Source organism: Phocoena phocoena, chromosome 2, assembly GCF_963924675.1.
Source record: "Phocoena phocoena chromosome 2, mPhoPho1.1, whole genome shotgun sequence".
In the NCBI taxonomy this organism is placed as follows: Eukaryota; Metazoa; Chordata; class Mammalia; order Artiodactyla; family Phocoenidae; genus Phocoena; species Phocoena phocoena.
This window is the reverse complement of record NC_089220.1, coordinates 74,617,647-74,638,292: the sequence shown is the minus strand read 5'-3', so window position 1 is coordinate 74,638,292 and position 20,646 is coordinate 74,617,647. Positions and strand designations below refer to the sequence as shown.

At 48.2% G+C, this 20,646-nt stretch overlaps 1 gene segment (V, D, J or C); it reads left to right on the top strand.

The window, feature by feature from the left end:
• LOC136118300 (T-cell receptor alpha chain constant-like) overlaps positions 1-19,019 on the top strand; it is a 334,856-nt gene extending 315,837 nt beyond the window's left edge. Inside the window, 4 exon segments of the C gene segment in view lie at positions 14,611-14,865; positions 16,620-16,664; positions 17,538-17,645; positions 18,462-19,019. Coding sequence covers positions 14,611-14,865; positions 16,620-16,664; positions 17,538-17,644 — 407 coding nt within the window.
• Positions 19,020-20,646: the final 1,627 nt, after the last annotated feature.

Sequence of the window (20,646 nt, the reverse complement as noted above, 5' to 3'; positions counted from 1 at the left end):
ATCTTCAAACAACTAAGGATCAAGGAACAGTATTCCTATTTTACAGAAAAGGAAACTGAGGCTCAGAGAAGTAACTGCCCAAGATCCCAGGGTTAGTGAGTGGAAGGGTCTAGATTCAAACCACGGTCTGCCTGCCTGATCTCAAAGCTTACTCTTTCTGCTACGTTATGTCACAGACCCTGTGCCAGGGCTTACCTAGAAATGAGAGAGGATGCCAATCAGAGTTAGTAAGGAAATACATGGAATTTATCTTTTCCATTCTTAGATACTGCCATGACTTGAGACATGGAGCTTTGGGAAATCTTGACTTGGATGCCCCAAATCTAAAGCGTTCTCTTCCCCTTTTAATGAGGAAACAAGTAGTACAGGGGCTGCTGGGAGAATTACCCCAACGGGAGAGGAGACAGAAGAGCTGGCAGCAGCCACCTCCTTATTCTGACTCTCGCTTCCCCTCACAATTTCTTGTATTTTCCCCATGCAGACCAGTGTCCAGTGTAACCCATCTATAAGTGCCTGACTCATTTGTGAGTTATAGAAATATGCAACATTGAGTACACTTTGGACATTGCTGGATCATAGAACTTTTAGCTCTGAAAGGGAAATCCAAACCTCTTTTTTTCCAGTGAAGAAATTAAGACCCAGAGAGGTTGATTGAATTGTCCATTATCATGAAATCAGTGAGAACTAGGGCTGGGATGAAAACGTGGGGATCCTGGTCCCTGAGCCATATTCCATGACTACTGTTTGGTGAACTAACCCTTCCAGTAGGTAGGAGGTATGAGATTGTTCATGAATAGGAAGAAACCAGATGGATTTACTGGGAGAATATAAAAAATTGCTCCTTATTATGGCTCCCTGGGCCTGCTTCAAGGCTATGGTTAAAAAATGGAAGGGGGCTTCCCTGGTGGCGCAGTGGTTGAGAGTCTGCCTGCCGATTCAGGGGACACGGGTTCGTGCCCCAGTCCAGGAAGATCCCACGTGCCGCGGAGCGGCTGGGCCCGTGAGCCGTGGCCGCTGAGCCTGCGCGTCCGGAGCCTGTGCTCCGCAACGGGAGAGGCCACAACAGTGAGAGGCCAGCGTACCGCAAAAAAAAAAAAAAAAAGGAAGGAAAAGGAAGCAGTCTATTTTGTCACAGCACAAATCACTGTGGGAAATAGTGGAGGCTCCAAAGTTGTCTTCGGGACAGGAACAAGGCTATTTGTTGAAGCAAGTAAGTTCCTTGAAATAGCCTGATTTTTATTACAGTTGAAGGATATCTGTTTTCACTGATTTTCCCCCAAGGGTTTTGTGTGCTATTTAAGTAAGAAAATAGTTTGGTGATAGTAATGTTGCATTATATGTATCCACGAGCCTCATTCATGCCAGAAACATGTAGTAAACACTTAGTAAGTGTGCATGGACATAACTACCCTAGGTCCCGTCTAGAACTGAAACTCTGTAATTACACAAATGGCTTTTTCAACCTGAATATTCATGACATTTTTTATATAATCTACTGCATACAAAGCAGGATTTCCTATTGAGTTGTGACTTATTTCTTGTCATCTTCCAATGGTCTTAGAAATGAAGGTTAAAGAGTAAAATTACACGCCTCTTCCCACTTGGGCGCATGTACAGAAACTCGGGAACATGCTTAGTAACTAACTTGTGTGTGACTCAGGAATCCCCGGCTATAGTCCAGCTATAGGGCACCATTTGTACAGAGTTGGCCCGGTTATAGGGTACCATTTTGTATAGAGTTATGTCAGAGTGTGAACACAGGTTATCAGAAATTCGTATTTGGAACTGGCACCCAACTTTTGATCAGCCCAAGTAAGTCAGCTCTCCAGAAATGTGTAACCCCGCCTCCAGCATTGGGTTTATATTTATATATGTAGCATTTGCTCTGGTCTATCATAGAATATTATGATGATGATGATTATTATTGTCACATCATCATTATTATTATTACCACTACTGCTTTGTTGTTATTGACCATAACAATACTGCTAACTCGGAATATATTTTTTCTGCCATATTATTCGTTTTACCCCTTAAGGAGAATCAATGTCAAGGTATCAGGAGAAAAATGTTCGAGTTTCCTTTGCAGTCAAGTACTTGTTCATTCAGTTGCCCCCTCTCTGCTGAGGGTCCATAGGAACTTCACGATGTCGTGGTTTTTATGCTGCCTCCTGATTATCTCTTTGAGTCGCTTCCTTGGTTTTTCCCTGCCTAAGCACTTAGGTTTTGCAGCTCATATTTACCAAAAGTATACTTAGCTTTTAACCTCTCCCACAACTGGCCTTCTTGTCCCAATAATTATGCACGGTAAAAGTCAGTTCAACTCAGTAAGTGCGTATTGAGTATCATCAAGCCAGGTGGTTTAAAATGAAACAAACAAACCAAGAAAAGAAGAAGCATAAGATGTGGTTCTTGCTCTCAAGAACTTCCAGTCTTGGGGCTTCCCTGGTGGCGCAGTGGTTGAGGGTCCGCCTGCCGATGCAGGGGACGCGGGTTCGTGCCCTGGTCTGGGAAGATCCCACATGCCGCGGAGCGGCTGGGCCCGTGAGCCATGGCCGCTGAGCCTGCGCGTCCGGAGCCTGTCCTCCGCAGCGGGAGAGGCCACAACAGTGAGAGGCCCGCGTAACGCATAAAAAAAAAAAAAAAAAAAAAAAAAAAAAAAAAAAAAAAGAACTTCCAGTCTTGTCAGAAAAACAAAACACTCATCTGTTAAAAGTCTAATAACAATTTATATGTGGGTGCACCAAGCAGTGTGCTGTGTGTGGTCATGTGCAGGACCTGGGACCCTACTGACTGGAGACAGGACAGCAGTGACAACGGACAGTCCATATTCCCTGGCAGAGAGCACGCAGGATTCCACCCCTGTGTTTCTGGAAAAGGATTTAAGACTGTTATCTGCTGAGATGTTTGACTTTCTTGACAGAAAGGCCCCCTTGACAGAAAGCAGCCTTGACTTAGGTGAGGATAGAAATAGTAGAAACAGGAATGAGTCAGGCGTGAGTCACCCAGAAATCTCGCTCAGCCCCAGAGAGGATGCGGTGACTCTGAGTCACGCTGAAGCATGTTTTTAGCGTGTGCCCTGGCCTGGCTTGCTGGAAATGCTCTTGCTCCTACTCTTTCTGGCAAAGTGAAAAATACATTTGTGCATATTCCCCTAAGGCAATGGCGCCTTCGTCTCAGGCGGGGCAGCTGAGGTGGGAAAATGCAGGCTGCTGCCTGGTATCTTTCTTCTTTTTTCTTTTTTTTTTTTAAATTTACTTACCTATTTATTTATTTATTTTGGCTGCATTGGGTCTTCGTTGCTGCGCATGGGCTTTCTTTAGTTGTGGCAAGCGGGGGCTACTCTTCGTTGCGGTGCGCGGGCTTCTCATTGTGGTGGCTTCTCTTGTTGCGGAGCACGGGCTCTAGGCGCACGGGCTTCAGTAGTTGTGGCTCGTGGGCTCTAGAGCACAGGCTCAGTAGTTGTGGCTCGCAGGCTCAGTAGTTGTGGCACCTGGGCTTAGTTGCTCCGCAGCTTCCCGGACCAGGGATCGAACCCGTGTCCCCTGCATTGGCAGGTGGATTCTTAACCACTGCGAGGGAAGTCCCACTGCCTGGTATCTTTAGAAACACGTACACCCACCCGGCCTATGTAGGAGGCAGGTTTTTCACCAAGTTTTGTAAAGGTTCTGTGTTTCCCAGAGGAGAAATAGCCAGAGGCTGTTTGTTGATGGCTGTGATGAGGAAAATGGAGGTGATGCGTAGCATCAGGGCTGAAGCTGCTACAGCCACTAGGGAATCTCCCTCCTGTGCTTAGAGCACCCATCAGAAGGAAAAGGTTAGGATCAGCCTTCCCAGGATCCCAGCTTTTAGAGCTACTGGGAAGCGTGTGTGTCTTCCATGAGAGGGTGGGCAAACCCAGGACCTTTTTGTAATGCACTTTCCCAGAGTGTGATTATGGGAACAGATTCACTTTTGGAAAGGGGACTCGAGTATTGGTCACACCAAGTAAGTGAGCCGGGATCCTCCTGGACATACGACCCCTCCCCCACCCACCGCTCTTCCTACCCCGTAGGTACCGGACAACTTCTTATGTCCATGGGAGGGCAGAGGGCATGTCCTCCATCAATGCCACCCCCAATGTCCTTAGAAGCTCACTGTGTCAAACCTTCGTGTGCCCCTTGTTTCTTCCACCCTCCCTTCCTCTCAGCATCTCCACTGACAATATATTGAATAATATAAAAATCTCCTTTGCCGCCCATCCTGGGAGCACTTGTATCTAACAGAAGAGTAGCAGAGTCACACCTTGCTGTGGCCCCAGGCAAGCAGGGTGGTGCTGGAGGTACAGCTGCTGGGGAGTTGCTGCCCTGCTTCTCGACTGACAGGAGCGTGTGTTTTCTCCTGGGTAGAGGAGGTGAGGAGCTCTTCTAGTCCCCGGTCCCTGGCTCCCATCACCACCCCTTGGCTCAGGGTTCCAGGACAGCTGTGGGAGATTCCTGCAACTCTGGGGGCGTTGGCCAGCGTTTCCCCAGATTGTTGCCCCAACCACTGGAGCAATAGGTAGAGGGAGGTCACGTGAGACTGGTTTTGGCAAAGGCTTCCCTCGCTGTGTGTATCAGGAAGTAACTATGGACTTATATTTGGAAGAGGGACCAGGCTTGTTGTTCATCCATGTGAGTATTATAGAAACGGGCAAGGGATATTTTGTAGACAGAGGATATATGATGGAAGGATACTGCAAAAATGAGGGAGTCTGTGACTGGGCTGCTCCATCGTGAAAGAGCCCTTTGCTGTCTGGGAGTAACTTACCATTGTATCAGGTCTAATGAAATGATTGAGACTGTGCTGGACAAGGGTTTTGCACAGTGCGTGCAGAGGACAAATCACCAAGGTTTGAGAAAAGAGGCTTCACTCTTGGTTAGGTTTCTGAAGCAGAACTGTCTTCTTGGCAGCCAAGGGGTCCATCCTGCCCTTCAACCCCGTGGCTGAGAATCTCTCGCCACGTCCCTTTGGATCCATGAGATATCTGTTGCACATGACAGCATCCCAACCAGAATGCTGAGGCACCCTGGGGTGCTGGAGAGGGCGGTGGGGCAGGGACAGGTCTCCTCTGGCTACAAGAAGCCTCATCCCTTCCCTCAGTGGAAAGCATTGCTGGGAACCACCATATTATTAGCTACTATTTACTGAATGCCTGACATGTGCCAGTGACTATACTCTGTCCTTCAAAGAATTTCTCATTCAGTGCTCACATCCATCCTAATGCTAGGTAACTGGTATTAGGCCTATTTTACAGATGAAGAAACAGAGGCTTGGGGCAAGTAGCTTGCCCAAGATCACACAGCTAGGAATAATAGGGCGAGAAGTTAACTCTAATCTATTTGACTCCGAGGCCTTACTGTTAACCATGCCACCACACTGCCACCACTGCCCCTCCTGCACTCTGTGAAGGAAGACCCCAGACCTCAAAGGCTACCTGTCTGGTCCTTGGTTTGCCTATCCTGAGCCTTCTTGCCATGGTGACCATGGCAGCTTTGGTCCAGGACTTAGCATTTCTGAAGAGATGAGTAAAGTCATTGAATTGGGTTGGTAGGATGCAAGTATGGCAGGGAGGGAAGCAGAAACCTAGGGGGACTGATTATTGGGCATAAAGTGACACAGAGAGAAATTTATCATCAAAACGATGGAACAGGGCTTCCCTGGTGGCGCAGTGGTTGAGAGTCCGCCTGCCGATGCAGGGGACACGGGTTCGTGACCCGGTCCGGGAAGATCCCATATGCCACGGAGCGGCTGGGCCCGTGAGCCATGGCTGCTGAGCCTGCGCGTCCGGAGCCTGTGCTCCGCAACGGGAGAGGCCACAACAGTGAGAGGCCCGCGTATAGCAAAAAACAAACAAACAAACAAAAAACGATGGAACAGGCTGTTCAAAAGCTCCATTCCCAAGAGTGAAGGCTGTAAATGTGGGGCGGGAGGTGTGAAGCGCAGGCAGCCGCCCTGGATGGCAGAGGGCAGGTATTTGTACTGCATTGTACCAGGGCGTGGACACAAGCAGCAGAACACTCACTTTCGGGAGTGGAACAAGACTCCAAGTGCATCCAAGTGAGTGCCTGACCTTAGACTCCAGCCAAAGACACAGAAAGTCCCTACTCGGCTTTCTTAGATGTTGAGTCTGCACTTCCCGAGCTAATTTCTCATGATTCTTCATGAGGCTTGAATGTTTTGAAATTTGAATTCCCAGCCACTAGCTCAACAGTGGTTTATTTTCTAAAAGTAGTAATTGCCAATGGGGCCTGGCCTTTTCATCATTACAGAGGCAGACTCTTTTGCCATTTCTAGATTCCTTTGAGACAAAAGACCTTCATCAGAAATCATGACTGATTATGCCAAAAAAATTTATTTTTGTTACCATCTAGTTTTCATGAGAGGTGATAAGTTAAACTTCCTAAAGACCCTGGGCATGGAATACAGTCTCACAAAACTCCATATCTAATCAAGAGAGATAGGAAGAACTTAAGGCCTAAATGATCCAATAAAAACAATACTGGGTTTAGAAAATGGACCCATACAGAATTAAAAGATAAATGAAACAGTCCTAATAAAAGAAGGTAGAGGACAGGATTGCATTTAAAATGAATTAAAATAATTAGAGGGCTTTCATTCAACAAATATTTACCAAGCAACTATTATATTCTAAGCCCTGTAGAAGGAGGGAGGAGGGGAGGGAGGGAAATGCAGAGTCCCTGCCATCCAGGATCTCCCAGTGGGTAAACATCCGTGTAAAGAGACAATTAAGCCCAGTGTCACCACACTGTAGTGGAAGTACACACAAGTTGCGATGGAATAGCAGAAAGGAAGGCATCCCCGACCTCCTATCCTAGTTGTCTGGTACTTTCATGCATTGTGCACTGCACCATAAGCTCTGTGAGGTCAAGACCCTCTCTCATTCATCCTTACACCTCCACACTCCAGCACAATGCCTGATGCATAGGCATCACCTAAGAATGATTGTTGAAAAAATGCCTCTAGCTGGGAGACTCAGGGAAGGCTTCAGTGGAGGGATAGTAACTGTTTAGAACATATTGGTTTAGACAGTAGCAAGTATTCTCCAACAGAGTTGTTAGATTTCAAAACCGGGAGATTACAGAATCCATCTGAACGTGCGTGGGTGGCCGAAAGCCCACTTCTCTGGGGAAAACTTCCTCCATATTTATCTGTTCATTTGTGCACTTCACCAAAGCCTCTTCCCTGCCCTGGGTCAGTTCAGGCTACATTTAGAAAGCCTGAAACCCATCGTATTTCTAAAGAACCAGAGTTCAGAGGCATTAAGAACTACAATACCCTAAGAGGGAAGCAGCACAAATGGGGTTTAGCAGTAAAAAGGAGAGGTCTAATGATAAATACATGAAGTCTATGTCCCTACTTGAGTCGCCACCCAGGAAACTTTTCTCCATTTGTTCTAAGGAAACTTTTCTCCTTTAGGACCAGAACCTTCTTTGAAGTACACAGCTCTAAGGTGTGTAGGAAGGTGTGTGGAAAGAAAACCAATAAATTCACATTTGGGAAAGGCTTTAAAGCTGCTATTGTTCCCAGTAGGTAAACCCTGCAAAGTGTTGGGGCGATGTGGTCTTGCATAATGACTGCATACGTATCTGCCCTCGAGCCATTCCTGACAGTGGCAGGAAAATTTGTTACATATGAAGCTGTTTCATAATGATTAGAAAGAAATAATCAGCATTAATGAGGCCCCTAATTGTGTCCGTAGGAGTTGGTAGGAGAACAAACAGATTCAGGACAGAAAGCTTAAGGATAAAATTAGGCTGAAATTTAGGATGCATTTTAAATTCTTTGAACTAGAAAAGGGACTTCCAGGGAATGTGTATCTAAACCTGTACATGTTCCACAGAGGTTAAGGGGTGTTTTAAGAAAAAAAATTCTTGAGTAAGTTTAAGAAGCTCTAAATTTCTTTATTGTAAGACTTCTCAGAGCCTTTAAAATGCTACTGTGTACTGCTGGTCTTCAGGACTGAACTATGCTATACAGTGTTTTCCAAACTTCTTTGAGCTTAGAATCTTTTTTTGCAGAGAAACTTAGGACTAGAGTTCTGTGAATTTCTCACTGAGAAGGACTTGTCTAAACTACTCTCAAACTTTGGAGGTTTTTTTTTTGGTCCCCATATGAATGTCAACCCTAATCTTAGAACCCTCCAGAGAAATAGATTCTCAGGCCCCATCCATAACTCACTCCTGATTCTCACAACCTTCCGAGTTAAGCAATCCTCCTTGTGCATTGTATGTGATATCCCTATGGCAATATTAGTCTCTCTCTCTCTGTCTCTCCCTTCAAAGACTAATAGAACTGCTTTCTAAAAGGAGAACTTTCATAGGCCTCCCTTCCATGAATTAAGCCCTACCCAAGGTTTTCCGTCTATTGCCGGTGCTGTGAATTTTCCCTCAAGATTCATTTCCCAGTTAATCCCTGGCTCTTCTCCAGACCCTTCCAATTGTCCTCCTTCACTTCCAGTGTGGAACCCAGAATGGGCATCCACCCTCCAGGAAGGCCTGACCTGCTTAAGGCCGGCTAGGAGGGAAAGGTCTGTGAGATTATTACACAGAAAACTGAGGAATTAGGACTCAGTGGGCCAGACTTTTTTCTTGTGCCAGAGAAAGGGGGATTTTGGAGGAGCCTGTAAAACAGGCACAGGAGACATTTCTGCCCCAGTGAAGCTGACCCTGCCAGGGGCTAGAGTTCTTGTAAAGCACCCTCCTAGTGTGTGTTGTCTGGTGGCTACAATAAGCTGATCTTTGGAGCGGGGACCAGGCTGACTGTACGCCCGTGTGAGTATGACGGTGCAAATGACCAGGGCAAAGTAAGTGACAAGTTGTCTATGAGAAAACCAGCAATGATTTACGGTAAACTCGAGGATATGTGAAACACTCGTTTCCATTTCTACAAACTCTTCTGGTATCTTAAAATGTTCCCATTTCTCATACTAAAGACAGAAGTGCCAAGGGCCAGTTGAGGAAATGAAAATCTGAGGAGAATAATCTACGGAAACATAAAAAGAGTTGCAGATATTCAGTGCTTTCAAGCAAAACAGATAATGTCAGCACCAGATGATCTGAAGATTCAGGAAATTAGCTAAGTGCTCTTGGGGAAAGAGATGAGTTCACGGCAAACACAAATTCTCTTCTATTGCAGCAGGTAGCTAAATCCCGTGGATGGACTAATGAGCATGGTGTGGGGATACGTGCTCACAGAATCTTCCTCTGTGGAGCTTAGTAGAGCATTGAACCACTCCCAGGGTAAAAGTGACCCAGACCCCTATCTGAATGGCAAATATAACAAGGCACGGAGGCAGGATGGTGTGGGGCTCATAGCACAGCTTGGGAGGCTGTCAGACCTGGGGGAAAGTCTGGCTCTACCATCTCTAGCTAATTAAGTCTCCACTTTCTCAATGGCAATATGACAATACCCACATCATAACAAGACAATACTCAGCATACAGCAAGTAATCAATAAATGGTAGCTTTACTAAATAATATTAATAATCATTATCATCATCATCAACAAGGCTTTGTTATTACTAAACCTTCATTATTGTAAAGGGAAAGGGGAATGACTTCCCTGGGAAATATGAAACCTAAGAAACAAAGACCCAGGGTGCCTTGTAGAATGGTGCCCTCCAAGTCTGGTGGGTTTTAGCAGGTTAACATCAGGAAGGTTATTGCAAGGACCTTACCCTCAGTGGGGATTCAGCAGTGGTAACAAGTTAAACTTTGGAGCAGGGACCAGACTAAGTGTCCAACCAAGTAAGTAATGTGGGGCACGGGTGGACATTGACAACTAATTCTTCTTTGTCCAAGATGCTGAGTTGAGCCCAGGTATTATCTTCTGTAGGATCCCAAATGGTTCTTTCCACCCATCCCAGAAAATCCTCTCATCCTGAGCTCAATGCTCAGGAAATATCCTTGGGCCACAACCTGAAGAATCATGAGTTAGGTGATGGGCAAGGAGTCCTGGACCTTTCACGAGAGGATCCAGGATCCTGCTGCCCTGAGCGGGGGGTTTTGCTCTACTGAATTCTTGGTTTAAGGAAACCACAACCTCCACCCGAGGGCACTACAGCAGGATGAGGCAGGAGGGGAAGGATTAAGAGACAAAGTCTCAACACAGAAGATCAGAAGGTATTACCTCAGAAGACTGTGACCCTCCGTCCCCTGTGAGAGACCAGTGTTTCTGCTACTGAAATAGGAGGTAGGGCCAGTGAGTTTCTGTAATGGTGTCACCTGCAGTGTGAATACCAGAGGAATGACCGATAAACACATATTTGGGAAAGGAACACAAGTGGCCATAATATTTGGTGAGTCATTCTAGGTGGCACCATTTGCAACCCCATGGGCCAGTGTCACTAATCTTTTCCCCAGAGATATTAGTATTACTGTGGTAAGGCTAACTGTGGGTGTTACAACTAATTGTCTTACAGAGGCCTCTGTGAACGGGAAAAGCCACACTATCGATCTTGAAAATCTGTGTTTCTCTAGGTCAAACGCATTAAAATTTTACTCTAGTCATTCAGTGGCTAATTTTAAATGCCTTCTATCGTCAATCTATAAAATGTGAGACTGAGTATGAAGATATCTAAGATAGATGCCTGACCTGTCTCCAAATAGTATAAAAACTAGCCAAAGGGACCGAACTATTGTAAATTTAGCAACCTGAAATACATTTTAGTATCAACCAGTTGATGATGTCAACAGGCACAGTAGAGATACAGAGGAATGGAGTCCCAGCTGAAAAGTTGGCCTAGATGGAGAAGGTTTGATGCAGTAGAAAGGATTCGTTGAGTCTGAAGGATCGAGTAAGATCTGTCTGGGCAAAGCAAGGACAGGAGGGGACTTCCAGGCATAAGGAACACCAAGAAAGAAGGCATGATCTTGAGAGTGAACAAGGCATATGATTTTGGCCAAGTAAACACATCTAATAATGAAGTTAGATGGAGAGAAAGCCAAAGATAACTTTATAAACAATGGAGAAAAGGAATACTAGAGGCTTCAAGAGAATACAGTATTGATCACAAAACTTGGTATATAGTAAATAATAATAGATCATATATAGTACTTTTATTATTTTTTTAAAAATATATATTTCTCTGAAATGGTAAACTGAATAAATACAAATTTGCTTCAAAGCCTTTAAAAAAAGAGAGAGAGAGAGAGAGAATACAGACAATTAGGGCCAGGACCAGCCAGTAGGAAACTGGGAATCCAATTCAGAAATGCAGACCAGAGGTGAAGGTGAGAGAGGCCAGCTCTTTCCACGGACGGCTTGTGGCCTAGACCTCCCCCTTCTTGCTCAGTGGGCTGTAAGAGCCCATCCCTCAGAGAAGGGGAAACCTAGGCTCTCTGTAATGGAGACCTTCAGAGTGGTATGGAGGTATTGCCTCCCAGATGCAATGTGGTAAGGGAACCAGAGTTTCCATTACTCCCGGTAAGTCTGCGCAGGCTCACTGCTTCCTGACGCTCGCCAGAGCCTCAGTGGAACTCAGACTCAGAGTCAGTGCTGCTAACTCACATTTTGGGTTCCTGGTGCCTAAATACCAAGAACAGATTTAGTGGTAAGGGAGCTTTCGATCACTTCTGTGCCCCTGGGGATCTAATGCGCTACAGCCTTCGGACATGTGCTTCTGCCGTTAGTTCCGAATTTAAATGAGCAGTTAGGAACTAGAATAGGTGACTTCCACACTGAAAAATTGATCCAGTCTTGCTAAGGCTACCTTCTGAGATGTCATCAGTGGTAGGAGGCGTTTATCTTGCTAAGGTGAAACAGGATGTCTCTCCTCCCAGGGCTCTGGCAGACGGACCCCTAAAGCCCTCCAAATTAACAGTGACTCATTCTTTGTTTTCAGACAAAAAGGTCACACTAGAGGTACATGGGGCGTAAAAGTAAAAGGGGGCTTTAAAGAGTCAAGTTTAGGGATCAGTATCCAGCTTTTTTGACCAAAAGGTCTAATTAGCAGAAATTCTGCAAATCCGATAATCACTAGGCCGCTTGTTTATCCAACAATTATTTCTTGAGCCCCTAGTATATGGCAGAGACCAGGGACACAGCAGTAATCTAGGGACAGGCCTTTGCTGTCACAGAGCTTACATTCCAGGGAGCCAGTGTGAAGAGTTTGGTGTAGCTGTACTCATATAGGGCATATAAAGGATTTGAGAGAGGAAATTCAAGCTCTCCGATCACGGCAGCCCCTCAATGTCATGCCAGGAAGTGTGGGCATCATCCTATAGGCAATAGGGAGGCTCTGAATTATTTTGAAAAAAAAGTGACCCTGTCAGCTCCACGTTTTAGACAAGTCGTTTGGATGATGAGCTCAAAGAAGAGATTGAAGTGTGGGGAGAGGGTGAGTAAGAGAGGAAATCAGGGGTAGGGAAGCCAGACAGGAGAAACCACAGCCAAAATGCACATAGGGAAGCCCAAAGGGTATCAACTGGTAAAAACAAGACTTGAAAGAGGCTAAAAATCACCTCAGTTCTTCTGACTTCACTAACTGCTCTTTCATTTTGATCTCTCACTAGCAAAGTTGAGCTACAATGGGTCTGCCCCGGTATCACCCCTCACAGAACTCAAGTTGGCTTTAAGTCTCACCCTCAGCCCCTGGTGCCTTTCGTCATGGTCCGTAGCATTGCTCACTCCAGACCAATGCTGTCCAATAGAACTTTCAATGACAATGGAAATATTCTGTCATTCCGCACTGTCCTATAGAGTAGGCATCACCCAAATGTAGCTACTGAGCTCTTAAAATGAAGGTTTATGGGTAATTGAATTGTTAATTTTACTTGATCTTGGTTAGTCTTAATTTCAATAGCCACAAGTAGCTAAAGACGATCACATTGGACAGTGCGGTCTAGACCTTCTCCAGCCTGACACCCCCCTGGCACTAGGACTTGAGTGAGAATTTAACCAGGACTCAAAGTTGGGCATCTGGCCCCCACAGTAACCCCCTTCCCCCTCTAAGGCCAACCTGTGTCTGGTGGCAGCTTAGCCTCTGCCTTCTTCCTGAGGCCACGTTCTCTCAGCACCTCCACACCCTTCCATGTCCCCCTCCCCACCCTTCCATGTCCCCCTCCCCAGTCCCACCCATGACCCCCGCTAATGACTAACAAATCCACTGGAGTGTGGTATTGGTTAATGGCTTCCCATCTCTCCCCTCCCAGGAAGAGATTTACACCATAGATCCTTAACCCATAGTGATGTCGGCCCCACAGGTGGATGGAGATTAGAGGGGAGCAGGCAGAATCCTTTGAAGCCAGAGGTTTGGATGTCGCTCACATGTGACCATGGACCCACCCCTGCTCTGCTGCTCCAGGGACAGCCCCACCACAGACAGCTCTGCCTTGACTCACCATCCCAAGGCCATGCCAAGGGCTGATGCCCCTGGTTTGGTGTCAAGCTGGATATCTGCATTGCCAAGGCCACCCAGGCTGGCTCAGCTAGTGGGGTGCATTATGCATCACTGGTCTGCAAAACTTTGCATGCGTGGTGGGGAGCTGGGGCAGCAGAGAACCACAGGGGCAGGAAGCTGTTGTCCCAACCCTGCTGTAAACTCTCTGGGTGGCCCTAACGTGTTAATCCTCCGGGCAAAGCTCTGCTTCCTCCTCCAAGGGCAAGAGGTCTGAAAGAATAAACACTGAGGGTTGCATTAAAGACACAAAATCCTATGAAAATACTAAAGAGTTATTCTCAGCACACTAAAGAAAAGCCTCCGGCAACTCCTGCTTCCTGGGGGGTGAAGAGTAGAAACTGTATTACTTGGTAGCACATTATTATGGCAGTCTCCTGGTAGTATCAAGAGCTACAATTACTAGAATTATTTCAGTATTTCACAGTTATTAAATATAATTCATATGGAGAAACTCTCATGGCTTCTCAGAATAGCCTGGTTAGGAAAGTGGATGAGGCAACATCCACATTTGACAGATGAAATTCCTGACACTCAAGGAGCTGGTGTGAATTGCTCAAGGCCTTGTATCTAGTAAATGGTAGAGCCAGGGCTTGGATGCAGATGTTCTGATGTAGCGTCTAAAACTTTTATCAGTGAGAGAAATCTCCTGGCGATGCGACCGATCTTCCAACTTCATGCCAGCCTATCGTAAAGCTCACATTCCTGTCAATGCCCAACCTTAGTGGGGGAGACCACCCCAGATTCTAAGACGTATGGTTTGCTTTGCTGGATATCTTTTCTACGCTCGCTTTGTCCTGCCAGAATTATGTTGTCGCTTACTATTCCTACTGAGCTTTGAAGAAGTGCCCTTAAGCGGAAGAGTGGGCAGTATCCTTAAGTAGCCCTGCATTTCTGCTTTCCTTGAATGGCAGGCAGGGCCTGGTAGAGAGCATTCACTAAGAGCCTGGCTGGCCTCTTGGCCAGGACTCATGGTTTGTGCCTGTCCCTGAGTCCCGTCTGTTGCAAGCTGCTGGTGTCTACAATGTTCTTTCCCATCTAAAGCCTGACAAACGTGACTTGTCAGCCCTACAGAGCCCCATTCTTGCCCATCACTGGCATCTGGACTCAGGCCTGGGTTGGGGCAAGGAGGGAAATGAACATCTCCTAACCCGTGTCTTTTGCGTCCACAGATATCCAGAACCCCAACCCTGCTGTGTACCAGCTGAGAAGCCCCAAATCCAGCAACACCTCCGTCTGCTTATACACCGATTTTGAATCTCAAGCCAATGTGTCACAAGTCACGAGGCCCGTGGTGTTCAGCTCAGACAGCACCGTGCTAGACATGGGAGCCTTGGGTTCCAAGAGCAACGGGGTCGTGGCTTGGAGCAGCGGGACCGATTTGGGATGCGCAGACACCTTCAACCAGACCTTCTACCCCAACTCAGGTGAGTGCAGCCTTGGTGCCGGTCTAAGCTGAGTCTCCTCCTTCGAGAGGCCTGCTCGTTCTCGGGGCTCGGGTCCTTGGTATCTAAAAGCTGCTCTGATTGCTGGTCTCGGCCTCATCAATTGTCAGCAAAGCCCCCTCCCCTCTCTTTACCGAGCACCAGTGAATCCCATGCCGGCAGGCCACAGAACGTCCTGGGCAAAGAGCAGAGGGGGAGAGGCGAGGGGCACACTGGCCCTGAGGCTCACCCACTCTGAGTCCCCACCCCCCTGGCTCCGCTCAGCCCCTTACTGCTCCTCCAGGCCCCGCCCTGATGCACTTCTCCAAGATCCCTCCCCTTATTTCTCCCTCTCTGCCAAAGGTCTCTCCCAGCTCCTAACCTCACTCACTCATTCATTCATTCACTCAGCGATCACTGATTGTGCATTACAACATGCCAGCTGCTGCCGTGGAGGAGCAAACACATCAGCAAACACATGGGTGTGCCCCGAGCAAGCCCCATTCCCGTTGGGGGAGACCAACCATCAGCAAGTGGAAAACTCCAGATTGTAATACGTGCTTTAACTTGGAGTTGGGGAAACAGCCACCTTAGGGACAAAAGTCACAGAAGGGCTCTCTGGGGAAATGCTATCTGAGCTGAGATTTCAAGGCTAAGAAGGTACCAGCCATGCCAAGGGCAGAGAAAGGACCCTATAGAGGCCTGAGCCAGGAGCTCAGTGAGAAAGGAGAAGGGCAGGAGGAAATGAGATGGAAGAGATAGGCAAGGGCCACATCACGGGGCGCACCCGTCATGAGAGGGAGACACTGTTCTAGGTACAATGAGAAGCTTTTTTTTTTTTTTTTTTTTTTTTTTGCGGTACGCGGGCCTCTCACTGTTGTGGCGTCTCCCGTTGCGGAGCACAGGCTCCGGGCGCGCAGGCTCAGCGGCCATGGCTCACGGGCCCAGCAGCTCCGCGGCATGTGGGGTCTTCCCGGATCGGGGCACGAACCCGTGTCCCCTGCATTGGCAGGCAGACTCTCAACCACTGCCCCACCAGGGAAGCCCCAATGAGAAGCTTTTGATTGGCTATAAACAGGGGAATGACATCCAATTTACTTTTTTTAAAAATCACTCTGACCGCTGAGTGGAAAATGGATTGTAGGAGCCAAGAGTAGAAGCAGAAAAGAAGCCCTTGCAGCAGAGAAATGATGGAGGCCAGGACGGGCTTGTGGCAGGGGAGTTAAATGCCCATGCCCAACACTATTTGGGATCCAAAGGTAGAGCCATGCAGGGATGAGAAGGAAAAGAGGGCATCAAGGAAGGTGGCTGGATTTTATTTCTGAGCAGCTGTGTCAGTGGTAATGCTATTTACTGAGTCAGAGGAAACAAACAAACAAATTTGGGATGCAGGGGTCAAAACTTTGTGGAACACATGAAAGCATCTATACCCCTCATGGCACTTGTCACTGTGTCTGTCTTACTTCCTCTATCAGACTCCAGACTGGAACTCGCCCAAGGGCAGGGTCTGACAGCTCCTTAGGGCCTTGTGTTCTCCAGTGTTCATTAAGTGAATAAAATGGTGCCCAAAAGCCAGGGTGTTGGTCCTTCAGGGGTCAGTGGCTCATCCCAGCAGGTGCCCATATGGGACAGGTTCTCTCAGATCTCTGCACAAGGAAGAATGGAGAGGCTGGAGACATTCAGCAGCCCAACTTCTGGGGTGGGAGAGTCAGCACGCTCGGGACTCTAAGAAAAATGTCTTTGTTTGTTCCTTTTAGGAAGTCCCTGCGATGCCAAGATAGCAGAGAAAAGCTTTGAAACGGGTAAGGGAGGGGTCTGTCCTGGCTTCACACAGGTTTGTGGAGGCGATGAACCCACAATTACTGGGACGGGATAGAGGTGACGAGAAGGAATGTGTGGATCTAGGAACGAAGTTCTGAGAAACAAGAACGGCAGTCCGAGCCCTCGTTAGAGCTGCCTGAGGACATTCTTAAATCCCTAGATTCCTCTCACCATCTCCAATTTTCTTTTCCACTCTATGTACTTTGAGGATGAGTCTAGTTTTGCTAGACCAGTGACTCACTCCTAGGCCTCTGTATTCCTTTCAATAGCTCCACTGTCAGCACAGCTCAAGAGAGCTTCTGGGTGGCCCAGGTGTGAAATCTCTGACCAGCTTTTGTGTAGCCCTAGACTAACCAGGTCACCGTGAAGACATTTTCCCTCCATAGCCAGGGGGTTTTGCCTTCTTTCGAGAAGAGCAGCAGGACTCTCGTAGGCCGTGACCTTGTCTCTCAAAGATCCTCACCCCTCCTCACCACCCACCCTGGGCCCATATTCATTGCCATTTGAGCCATTTGTACTGAGTGAGTCATCCGTCTTGTGGTTCAGCCGCTAGATTCTCACTAAGGGGCCCAGACCCAGGGGGCTGCGTGTGATAAGTTCTGAGCACCCACCATCCCCATCCACGGCGGGGCTCAGAAATAAAGAGTAAATGCAGTCAGTGTTTCCCTTTGGAAATGAAATGCTGTTGACCCTGGAAGGATGTACAAATATGTGTATGAGGGGATGTGCACCAAAGCTCAAAGGAAGAGGCAGATCCAGGCGCCGAAGCACGCCCCATTCCCCACCCTGCTTTTGGTGTCACGGGGGCTGTGCAGACGTGTGCCCGTGACCGCTGTGGCCCCTTGGTTTTGCAGATATGAACCTAAACTTCCAAAACTTGTCAGTGATTGGCTTCCGCGTCCTCCTCCTGAAAGTGGTCGGGTACAACCTGCTCATGACGCTGCGGCTGTGGTCCAGCTGAGGTGAGCTGGCATCTTAGCCGGGCGGTGGGGTCTGGGGGTGGGTCCCCAAAGCTAACCTCCCCCAGGCTCTTGCTTTTAGGTCCTAAGTCTGGGCCCACCAGACTCCTCCTTTTTCTTTCCTGTTAGGAGTTCCTCTTGTTAATAGCAATGGCCCAAAACACTTGATAAACACGGTACCCTCCTCAGGTGACATTAGTCACCTCGCTTGAGCCATGTCTCCCCTACAAAGTATGAGGAACAGCTGTTATTCTCCTCATTTTGGAAATGAAGAAACTGAGGCCAAGTAATATCAAGGGCCACACAGCTAATGAGGGAAACTTAGGAGAAACTTAGGACCCAGATTCATTCATACCCACACCTTCTATCATATCCCTTTCGCTGCAAACCCTAAAAGGGCGGCCCCCAATTCCTTTCCTCTGGCCCTCTGACCCCAATATGGTGAGACGGTATTGTATTCATTATCCACCCTAATCCTGGCTGGAGTCTCCAGACCCTTCGCCCCCAGTACCCCAGGTCATCCCACTGACAAGAGCATCCCATCAAAAAGAACCGGGGGGGGCTTCCCTGCTGGAGCAGTGGTTAAGAATCCGCCTGCCAATGCAGGGAACACGGGTTCAAGCTGTGGTCCGGGAAGATCCCACATGCCGCGGAGCAACTAAGCCCGTGCGCCACAACTACTGAGCCCGCGTGCCACAACTACTGAAGCTGGGACCCATTTGCTCCTAGAACTCTACAAACAGAGGCATCCCCATCACATCCCTAACTGTCCTGCATCTCCGCAGTATGCAGGCTGACTTCTGTTCTTTCTCCTCCCAGGTCTCCAAGAACGTGAGAGCCCTGTGCTCCCTCTCCCCTTGTTCCTTGTCGCCCCTCCTCTCCCTCTTCAAGCAGAGAGGTGCACTCTGCCCCCGTGGACAAGAAGGCTCCCTCCACCTCTCTGGCCCCACTGGCAATACCACCAACTGGGTCCTACCAGATATTCGTGATCAAGACGCTGAAGAGCTGCCCAGCACTGCTGCCACCCCCTCTGCTCCCTCACTGCTGCCTGTCACTGCCTGGCATTCTCAGCAAAGACGGAGGCCACTGCAGCCTCTCCTGGCTGTGGGGAAACTCCCTCCCCGCCCCACCCCTCCCCGAGACTGCCTCTGATGTCCCACTGAAGGATGGATCCCAGTGGGTTCTCTTGGGCTCTAGCTCCTGGAGATGTTGTGTGCTGTTTATATTTTTTACACAGTGTTCATAAAGAAATACATATCACCCTTTTCCCCAAGATGTGGGGGAGATTATCTCATGATCTAGGCCCTGCTCTGCTTGTGTATCTGAGCCACGTTGTATATCCTGCTGCCGTGCCTTCATTAAAAGCAATTTGGAAGAGCAGAGGCTGTGCTCCTGTTTGATTGGATTTGGTCGGGATTGTCTTCGGCCTGCTGTGGCTCACTAGCTGGGCAGAAAGAAACCAAGGCGTTTATCCATGATGACATTCAGGGAGCCTGACTCAACAAGCTGCTTCAGTCCACCTCTTCATAGAAAAACCTCTGAAAAATTCCACTTAGAAGGCTGTACTGGGGGCCAGGTGAACCCATTGAAAAGCTCGGGTCCCTGCTCTTCCATGGGGCCACCCGTAGCAGGAGGCCCATCTACATGGGTGGTAATGACCTGGAGTTGAAATTTGGCAGACAGGGACCACACAGCAAGTGTCCCCAAAAGGCCACCCACTGTCTCCTGCCCTGAAGCAACATTTCCTTTGCCTTTCCTTTCAGACTGGATTCCCGTTGAAACAGTGCATTGACCTACAAATTCATGGCTGGGAACCACCCACCATTCCACTGCCTGGGTCCCAACCCAAGGCCCAGCCCGTTGGAGTGCCCAGTCTAGGAGTGGGGGAAGCGGGTAGAAGATTTTGACCCTAGCCACACTTTCTACTCCCACCACCCTGGATGTGAGAATGAGAAAAGCAGAGATGAGCTCTCTCCCCGCAAGCCCAGGGACTCAGCCAAGGAGAGTAGAAGTCTCAAGCCCTCACCTAGAGCACAGGTGATGGGATCCCCTGGGGCCCCTGGGGTTCTCCTGAGCCTCCTGCTGCCTAAGCATCTTTCCTGGGGTCACGGACGCTGATGGGAACACCCCTCAGAGACCACTCAGCCATCCACTTCACAATTACCACGATCAAGACCGAAGTCCAGTGCTTAGTGGGGGTGGGGTGGGGGGGCGGGGGTCCCATCCTCAAATACCTGTACAGTTCACCTGTGTGTCTCTGACCACACAGCCAGAAACATGCAAATCCTTCCAGCTACAATTCAGGCCTGCTTCTTATCACAGGGATGGAGCCACCAGCTCGACACAACCTAGGCAATGTCCCTCCCCTCTGTGAGCTCCAGGGTCACCACCTGTAAAACCTAGAAAACCTATGTCACATAGGACTGGAGGCTGCCTCAACTCCCTGCATCTCTGATTCTCTGGCTTCTATAGAAATAAAAACCATGTCCATCTCTGGAGCCCTCCCGAGGATAGTCACAGGAACCCCAGTTCTCTCTGAGCGGCCTCGTGTGCAGTCTAAATACAAGTGCCTTTAAAGAAAGATCACTAAAGCGAAAGGTCTCGGAGGAAATCCCATCATGGCAGGTCACACAAGTGCCTTTAAAGAAAGATCACTAAAGCGAAAGGTCTCGGAGGAAATCCCATCATGGCAGGTCACACAAGTGCCTTTAAAGAAAGATCACTAAAGCGAAAGGTCTCGGAGGAAATCCCATCATGGCAGGTCACACAAGTGCCTTTAAAGAAAGATCACTAAAGCGAAAGGTCTCGGAGGAAATCCCATCATGGCAGGTCACACAAGTGCCTTTAAAGAAAGATCACTAAAGCGAAAGGTCTCGGAGGAAATCCCATCATGGCAGGTCACACAAGTGCCTTTAAAGAAAGATCACTAAAGCGAAAGGTCTCGGAGGAAATCCCATCATGGCAGGTCACACAAGTGCCTTTAAAGAAAGATCACTAAAGCGAA